The sequence below is a fragment of the Dreissena polymorpha genome, chromosome 7 (genome assembly GCF_020536995.1).
Source record: "Dreissena polymorpha isolate Duluth1 chromosome 7, UMN_Dpol_1.0, whole genome shotgun sequence".
Lineage (NCBI taxonomy): Eukaryota > Metazoa > Mollusca > Bivalvia > Myida > Dreissenidae > Dreissena > Dreissena polymorpha.
The window spans coordinates 29045961-29055960 of NC_068361.1; the positions used below are offsets into that span (position 1 = coordinate 29045961).

General features: G+C 31.4%; 2 protein-coding genes across 6 annotated transcripts in view; one reads left to right on the forward strand and one right to left on the reverse strand.

Moving 5' to 3' along the window:
* Positions 1-996, reverse strand: part of LOC127836881 (uncharacterized) — a 9917-nt gene extending 8921 nt beyond the window's left edge. Inside the window, exon 1 of the mRNA XM_052363533.1 lies at positions 943-996. Coding sequence (XP_052219493.1) covers positions 943-966 — 24 coding nt within the window. The 5' untranslated portion in view covers positions 967-996. The remainder of the gene's footprint in view (positions 1-942) is intronic.
* The window catches only part of LOC127836866 (angiopoietin-2-like), a 456318-nt gene that overhangs the window by 433514 nt on the left and 12804 nt on the right, over positions 1-10000 (forward strand). For 4 of the 5 annotated variants that reach the window (XR_008028956.1, XR_008028957.1, XM_052363505.1 and 1 more), the window contains exons 1-5: positions 7504-7594; positions 7913-7967; positions 8160-8242; positions 8860-8931; positions 9340-9427. Coding sequence is in view for 3 of the 5 variants with exons in the window: in XM_052363505.1 (XP_052219465.1) it covers positions 7919-7967; positions 8160-8242; positions 8860-8931; positions 9340-9427 (292 nt within the window). In the remaining 2 variants the exon portion in view is untranslated. Of the gene's footprint in view, positions 1-7503; positions 7595-7912; positions 7968-8159; positions 8243-8859; positions 8932-9339; positions 9428-10000 lie in introns of those variants that run through there. The other variant, XM_052363506.1, reaches the window with a different exon arrangement.

Sequence of the window (10000 nt, forward strand, 5' to 3'; positions counted from 1 at the left end):
AACGTAAACGACTTTAAGCCCATTCAACAAACCGTACATTCGATCTTTACTTAAGTATACGGATAGTATATGCGAGCACCAAGCATGCCGGATGCAGTATTTTTTCAGATAATACAAATAATAATGTAAATATTAGAAAAATGTATAATACTTATAATACTTATAATACTTATAATAATAATACTAATAATACTACTACTACTAATAATAATAATAAAACAATTAATAAAAATAAAAGTAGTACTAATTAAAAATTATAAATAATAATAATAATAATACTAATAATAAAAATCACAGATTTATAACACATGTTTGTAAACTATTTTATCAATTCGCTTGTTTTAAGCAAAGTAGCGGCCACTTGTGTTTCGATGTTTTTCATTGAGCACTTTGCTTTATTGAGCACTTTGTTGTTGTTTGAATTTTGTTTTTTGTTGTTGTGGTGGAGTCAAACATTTTCACTACAGTAAAGAGTATATGTTTCACTAAGATTTGATGTATATGAGCACTAATTCAATGATACTGATCACTCAATAACATAAAATAAGCCGTTATATATATATAGTCAATGTACACATTCTTGAAGTTATGTTGAAAAAAGCATAATTTTTCCAAATTAAATTGATACATATTGCTGTGACAACAGCAACAAAACTGGCTTAAGGATTTGATTTTATATTGAATTGAATGATTGTTTTACTTATTACAAGCAAATGATAACATTTTCAATATGATAATTCTAAATTTTAATTTGTATGTACATTCTCGACTATTTCCCATAAGTTTATTTTTTTTTAAAAGATAAATTCATTTTCGAATTTAAAAATCTGTTCACTTTTAATTTAATGCTGAGTGCCTTTATTATTCAAACAGTACAACCATAATTGTTAAAATAATTATAAAAATCATTTTTAATAATAAACATAGACTATTTAAACTTACCAGAAAAGCGAACTTATCACCCATACTGTTTTCTGTCCAATTTGAAATTGAACATGTCCTGTTTAATGTTACACATTTATTACAAGTGTCACCACAATACAGTATTGCGAAATCCTATTTTTTATGTGAACGCTGTATGATTTTGCACGTAAGGAAAACAATATGCTAATTATATTGCTGTTTTAAACACCAGGATATTACCTCAACCTAATATTATTGGTCATTGCATCGTCGAATGTATTTTGTGGTTTTTCGACGAGCGGTTTAACTGCATTTTACCGACGATACACATTGATGTTATTTAATTGGACCATCTTGTGCTATTTGATAAAGTGTTAAAACTGTCACTTTTATTAAAACGTGTTTGTAAACGTTTAAGACAAACGAGTATAATTATATGATTATACAAAATTTATGAATTTGATATTTGCCGTTTTTTATCTATTGAATGTTTGCTGATATCAAATATAACTAACAATCATAATGTAGCCAATACCATGTTCATACAGTATCGTCTAGCTGTTTAACATGATCATTACATATTTCCCTAAAAACATCCTGAAAAATGCTTACACTACATTAAAGGAAATGTCCCATAAGGATAACATATAAACTTGCGATATGTTATTTCTTATTACTAGGTACAGCTTTCATATAATAGCGTATATTAGTCCTCACGTTAAAATATACACATATGGTCTGAAAACTTCATATATCTTAATAAACGTTATTCAAAATATTATTAAACATATAAATTATCTTAAATCTTCAAAAGATTGTATATGCTGTTATATTTGTCCTTATGTTACATTTATTGTGTGGGTCATGCATGACCAACATTTGTTGCAGTGGTCAAAAGCAGAATTGGTGACAATTTAATATTTAAAAACAATAAAGTACATTTTATTAATGCAAATATTTGAAAATAAATTCATAGTCAATGTATATTATACAAGTAAAAAGGGTACGGTGTGTTATTAATTTGGTAATTTTAAATAACATTTAAATGAAATTGTTATAACTTCGGTGTAAATATTTGCCGAGAGAGCGTTTTTAAGACGTAATTTCATTGGCCAACGAGACTAAGCGCTGTAAGTCATTAATAATCGCACACATCAACACAATTAACAGCGGTAACGATTTTAGGGCTTCTATCGTATCTATTTTAAGCTGTAGTGGGGGTATGTATTTAGGATCGAAACGGTACGGAATTCAGTTAAGTCTCAAAGCAACATGTTCATTACAGAATCACGGACAAGCATTTCCGGACAAAGTCATGCAATCAAAGAAATGACTACAATGAACAAATATATCAATCTTGTCAAACATGTCCATATATTACATGTAACTGTATGCTAATGCTCTAGCAATAAGCCAACTTGTGATGAATGTTTATTAGAGTTAGACGTTAATTTTAAATACACTTTTGGACTAAATAACAATATACAAAGCGTATAATATATTGTCGCACAAAAGATAAAAACGAGTATGTTGTATCTCGTTACCATACCACATATAAGGAACACTGATTGTTTATGTTTAATTTGATTTTACCAAATATTTTGCGAAATATTCGTTGATTTTGAGTATTAATGTTACTTTAAGTGAACATTCACTATATATTATTACGCAGCTGAAACAGCAAACGCCCATACCATGCAAATATTTATTTCATTAATATAATCATGATATATTAACATTCGCAAATAATTTCATACATACTTCTGATTTGATTTAAGACATCACCAAATTAATGCAATAAAATAAGTCGAAACTGTTTTGGCTGTTATGTGTTTGTGTTATTAATTAATGAATGGCATTATTTTGTGGCCCGTTGTCTATTACAACACACACACAACTCGTGGTAAAAATTTACACGTTTTTTAAAACCATCGGTACTTAAAGAATTATGTCAACAGTGGACAAAAAATTTTCATTGTATTAATCCAAAAAATTAGCAAATACTACTTTAACGCTGTGTCTTTATGCGCAGTTATGGTATTTGAAATACGGGAATGCAATGTCTTTCAACGGCATGACTAATACTGGTGTTATGCACACACATTTTATATCTGCACATTTTGTTCACACAAAGGCCAGCATAAAAATGGACGCATTGCGTCTTAACAGTTATGGAATCAAGATGAATGTAAAGCTGATATTGGTGGTAGTATCTTAGTTGTATTTAATGTTCCTTTTGCTCCATCTATAGAAAAATCTGCTTCTATAAATGATGGTTGATTGCGTCGATTTCCTTATATCGATTTAAGATTATACTATAAAGTCTAAATACTCAGACATGTACAGTGTTTTGTACGGCCAGACCAAGGAAAAACGAAAATGTATTATATTTGAAATAATAGTATCAAAGTATAGATTTGTTGTTAAAATTGAAAAAGAGGATTACTAAAAAAACAAAAAGTAGCAAACAAAATGAAATTTCAAATAATGCTCTTATTACATGTTTTGTATATCGGGAATTCCAACGATAGTTGACATTATTTGTTTTCATCGATGGTGTAGCTTACCGTGTCGACGGTCTTTTAACTAAATTATGTTATGTCCACTATCAATCTTTTTCCACGTCCAATCTTTAAAGACAAATATACTTTGTCGATTGTCAGCCTTTTGAGAAGAATTACATTGTTTGAGACTCTGTGATTTGACTGCGATTTTCTAGAAAGTGAGCCAGCTCTTGGACGAAGTACGACTAGTGCTCGCTCGGCTTATGCTGTCTGGACAGGGAAGGGAGCTTCCAGGTGACGAGGATGATCTAGTGCCCGCTCGGCTTATGCTGTCGGGACATGGACGGGAGCCTTCCAGGTGTCCAGGATGATGGTCATTCGCAAAAGTTATTTGAAAAAGATGATAATGATGAATTTTAATGCGAATTTTACTAGGCCTGACTTTGAATAAGTTACAGAAATAACTATGAACCATTTAATCCGCAAATAACAGTTTGCATACTTAATTACAATTGTTCATCAATATGTCCCGTTTTAGATTATAATATGTTATATCGATATCATGGGTTTGCTTTGTGTTTACTGCTTATTTTAACAAGTATTTTAATTTTGACCTGAAATAGTCAGTGTTATACAATGGACAATTGTTTTAACTTTGCATTTCAAAACGCATTAAAAATGCCATACGTCCTAAACACATGTTGTTAGGCATTTTGTCCTGAGTATTTAACACGTAAGTTAACTTTAATCTATTACAGTTATTATTATTGTGTGGCCCGTTGTTGTATGTTTGCATTCCACAACTCATGAACAATTGCGCCCGTCTTTTGGCTATGCATGTTTACGTTTAATTAAATGTTAATATGAAATGTATATTAAATCCCATTTAAAACAAGTATGCCGAAAATAAAATTACAAAGTTAACATTTTCCGCCATTACACTATAATAGTTTCAATCATATTGCTATCTTCAAAGTGATAAAACTGTTTGAAGGGATACTCTATTGTCCTAATAAGAAAACCAGCAAGACTTCCGTAAGCACGTCTAAATTAAAGCCCTTGAATTATCTACAATATGTCAAATTAGCACTTACTTTAAACAAGCGTATTTTGGAACGGATTGGATCACTTGTTTCTCAAAATACTGTAAACTAAATATTTAAGCACCTTTTGAATCTTTTGGCATCTAATTATTGTTGCATCTTTTATTATACCGATAATATATGGATACGTTTTGTCACACTCTTTAATAGTTATTGTATAAATTGTTGGTAGCGAATAAAGCCAGGCTGAAATGTTATAGAAAAATAAGATTGTTATCCAGATACATTAAGATGTCAGGTTGTGCCACAGTTTAACTTTCCGTTAGTTTTTGGACTAAAAAGGTTAGTTTACTAATCAATCAAGTCTTTCTTAAACATGTCCCTTCTTGATATGGCCAAATCGACTTGAGCCGATGATGTGAGCAAAGAATGCATACCAAACAATAACCTTGGAACAAGTAGCTGAAGTTTCTCTTCTTAATATTGTAGTATTACCGAGCAACATTAACTTCGTCATTCTTCAAAACCATTCTTCTGAAACAATGTGGTAACCTCTGTGGTTAGCCTATTGTTCACTACATGGATACCACATAAACAAACGTAGTAGAGGAATTATATAAACAAGTTATATGTCAATGTAATACCGTCAGACCTGTTCAGAAAAATAAAATGTGTTAACGTGTATTTGAAACATATTGCCCCTATGGTGCGTCCTGTTTGGCATAAGAGATATTATGTTTATAAACTAAGTAAAGGACCAATAACATAAGGCTAAATACCAATTTAAAGTACTACATGTATACATCTTTATAAACCAAAGTACAACGTACGGGGCCACATTTTGCCCCAGATATATGATTAAAAAAATAGCAGAAAACATAACATACCAATTAACAACTTTTGGACATTTATGTGTCATGAAAGAATCTTCTCAATGCCAGTTTGTTATGGTAGTATACACTATTAGACCCTTTTGATGTAGCCACTAATTGAAATGTGTTGAGCAAACTGTGTACAGGACCACTACATTTAACCAAATGTCTCAGCGATAAATTTGGAGATAATACAGTTTTCACTATGTACATATGGAAACGCCATACGCAAATTCACAATTCAAGAAGGGTGGCTTTAGAGAAGATGTTTCAATTCATTTTTCTATATCAGTATATTAACATCATGTGACAAATTGGATATGGCTAGAATAGACTCAACAGGCATGATTGGCACAACTTTTCTGCCAAAACTACAAGTGTACACATCAAATATAAACCGCTGAGCCTCGCGGTTCAGGGGAGAAAATTTGTGAAGTTTTCATTTTCTAAATTTGCTTTAGATCTGGTGATTAACCTTTGCGGTGAACCGGCAAGATTTGAACAATTTTGAAAGAGGGCAATCCAAAAAAATAACTGTGAAGTTTCATGTAACTATACAAATCTGCCCGTGTTAAAAAAGTGTGTCGGACGACGAAGACGATAAAAAGATGATCCAAAATGCTAATCTTTTGCACGTTGAGCACAGGTGGACCAAAATATACGTGTTACTTTTTGATCAAAAAGGGGCCATATATGTGATTATGTCAAAACTATCAGAACCAAGGGATTACATGCTGGTCAATATCTTTATAATGTTTCGTTTCTCCAGCAGTACATTTATTGCAGTTACGTGCGACACATATCACACAGGTTTTTTCTGAAAAGAAGAGTGATTTCGGTTATTTCGATATTTTGATACCGGTTTTAACCTAACTATTATGGTGGTGGTAAATATCTTTAAAAAGTTTTATCACTTTATTGGCGTTGTTTTTTAAAAGAAACGCTTGACATACAGAAAAACCAAAGGACGGACGGAAGGATGGAAGGACGCGCTTGTATATAAGACCGCTCTCCATCAGAAATACGAGGCATACACAGGTTGCATCAAAAATCGAATAGTAAATGGTTTACATGCATACATTTATTGTTTCGGTTAAAATAAACACGTTTATAATAAATGACAACTTTGATTATACATAATACACGAAGGATACCAAACATATATTTTGAAAAACAAATTGTTTATAAAATATCAAACGCAGTCACGATGAGATTTAAATTACTTCATATGAATATGCTAGATGCTAATTTAGGATTTGGTAACAACTTTTTCACGTCCTCTCGGATTTCCCGTCATTTGAGTATATGCACGTACAAGACATACCGGGTTTCCATATTGTTTGTTATGAAAACATATTTTAATTAAGAGTAATCGATATCTATAAAATTAAAATGTAAATAAAATGAAAGCTTGTTATAAGGAATTCTAAGTTGACAAGCAAAACATTCGTTGTCACAGAAAGCACCCAATTGGCTTTTGGATGTACATGTTCCCCAAAATAATTTCCGATGCTTTACACAAAAATTATGCTATCTGCAATTACGAGTAATTATGGTTATAAAAAGAAAGCCTATTCAAACTTATTATTATAGCTACGTAAATGCGTATGTTTTGAAGTATTAACTACTGAAATCGTATAACTTTCCGATAAATAAAATACTGATACGTAATGTTGTATTCATCTTATGTCAGTACTTTAAACAACAGTGACACGTTTCTCACAATCTCTATGTGACGAAGACGTGTAGTGCGCGAAAATTGACACCACAAGTGAAGTTACTTTGGTTTAAGAATATATGTTATAAGTGTATATAGGTATGGTTGCTAAATTGTACTTAAAGGGATATGTCGAATAAATGATATAAGCATCCAAAGAGAAGAAACAACAATTTCATATGTAAACAGTATTGTTTGAAACTATTATCCAACAAAACAATTAAGTCAGTACATTTCGAATCATACAAATAATTTGCAATAACACGACTTACAAAGCAACTCATATAACGTATGAAAGATACGTCAGATAATATCAAAAGCACCAAACATTAACATTGCAATTGTTGAGTCCCAGACACGTTCTTATCGCAAAGTTACGAAATAGATCAGCGACAAAACTGAGAGCAAAATGATTTAATCTCTCTGTGTATAGGATATGTTGATAGCGCATTATACCTTTCAACTGACGACACAAAGAGATAAGATGATTGACAAATTGGTTTAAGCTTCAGAATTCGCACTACGTGACACACTTGTCGCCTGATTGTCCTGACGGTAAGGGTACTCGTTTTGTATTTATTATGGTAATTTAATTTAGAATATAGTACGTACGTTTGTTCTAAAGAATAACAAAGCCAAAATAAGGTGTTTTGCTGCGAGGGTTCTTACCGCATACGATGAATTAAATATCGTTTTAATCTTGGTTTCGAAATTTTGCAGCTTTAGATTTTGTTCTGAAATTTGAACGAGCATCAGGCATGAATATTCCCCATAGTATGCATTCGTCACTTCATGTTTTTTTCTTCTAACAACAACATCCTACATGTTTTTTTTTAATCTTACAACAATTATTTGTTTGTGTTTATATTTTAGGCAAACATGTTCCTCGGATTTGGCGTTAGCCTTATATTAGGTAGTTTATGTTACGGTACGTAACGTTATGATACTCAAAAATCTAAGGTTCTAAAGGACCATATTTCCATGATCCTTTTTAATAAAACTTTTCTGGTATTATCCGTGACATGGTTTGATTATATGAGTGGGTTACATATAGCCTATTTCAAATATTGTTTTACAAAAATAATAACTACTTCAACGTGCTTTAACTTTTTTTTTGCAGTGGACTGTTTGACATGTCTTCAATGCTTAAACATCGAGAGTCCTCGACATTGCAGACATGTGAAGGAATGCTCGCCGAGCGAGGTATCTGAGTCGAAGTTACTTAATGAAACTCTTTTAAAGAATTGCTAAATTGATTGATTGTAAATTGTTTTTCGTCACTTTCAGATTCAATTGTTTCATGGATGAAACCAATTATACTCAATAATAATTGATAAACTTAAGCACAAAACGATGCTTTGAATGTTTAAGGCACGTGTTAATAGATTTTAAAATATCAAAATAACGCACTTCTTTAAATAGTTTTACGAACAACTAAATTATCATATACGCAGAAAAAAACAGTTAAATAAAATTGTTAAATACGGAGGGATCGCATCCGGGACATGGGAATGCAAATACCCGCTCCTTAACATTTGACTATCAGTTGACATAGCGGCGCATTTTAAACGTTATATGTTAGTAAAGCGCATACTTTTCGACATGACAATCGTCAGACACGCTTTATTATATTACAGACTTCGATTAATGATTATCCATGTTCGATCACTTGATAGAAATAGATGTCAATGCTGTGATTTAACTTTTTTAAATAAAAAACATGTATTCTTTACCGATTCCTTAACTCTGTGAAAGAATCATTTGACAAAGGCGAGTGAAATTTGAAAGTGAGTTAAATACGTCTAGGTTTGTTTTCCTAGGTCTGTTATGTCAACCAAAAAGTGGATGAATACGGAGATGTTCTCTTTGACATTGGATGCAAAAACGCATCGGTAGGTTAAGATATATAGTCTTTTAATGTGTTAATTTAACGTTATAACGATGATAACGATGTTTACTCTATACTCGCCGTCGGTACAAAACGAATTAGCATGTTTGAATAACAAATAACAACGATAAATTAATATTTTGCGTACATCATGTACAGATGCATATCGATTTATTTGCAATGACATATATCTTAAATTTTAATTTTCATGCAGGGTCAATTTATCGCTCGACTACAAACCTCATGCTTTGTTTCCTACGCAACATTACAACATTTCATTGTTGGTTTGTCGTTTAAAGACTATACATGAAACATTAAACGTTTTTCTGGTTATGTTGAATTGCACTTAACACATGCGATGATAATGTTTTATATCATGGTTAAATTAATTGTTATATTGTCTCCTTCTCAGAGGTGTTCGAATAGTTCCCATGGCAGCCACGCCTGTGACTATTGCTGTAATGGCAGTCTGTGCAACGCAGCAGGATGTGGTCAACCTGGTAGAAATAGTTTGCTTAAGACAACCTCAGCTTTAAACATTAAACGTTTATCTTATTTCACAATAAAGGTGTCAGTGATTGATGAATTAAATAGTCAAACTGACTCATTGTATGACATACAATTGTAGACTGTTAAACACAAATATAAATCGCTATACTATTGTACTGAATGTTTGATTTCCGGAAAAGTACATACTTTTTTAATAACAAATACAATAATGTTCTCCGAAAAAACTTGAATTTCAGTTTTTGTTTATGTACTATTATCATTGTCGATTTCGACAAGAGATAGAACATCGGACAAATTCAACATTATTTTTTTATTATAAAGCAAATTGAAATAATGCATTTACCGCACCGTTGTAATTAAAAATACCTGTGGTCCTTCAAGTCGTACTGTGTCATCATAAAACATTTCATACGTTAAATTATACAATCTAGTTTTTTGGGATTGTAAAGCAACAGAAATGGTCCGGAAATGTTTTGGATGCATCAATAAAAATAAGCGTTAATGTATAAAAAGAAGAGTAAAATGACACTTAAACTTTATCTTAATCCGAGTTTAATATATAA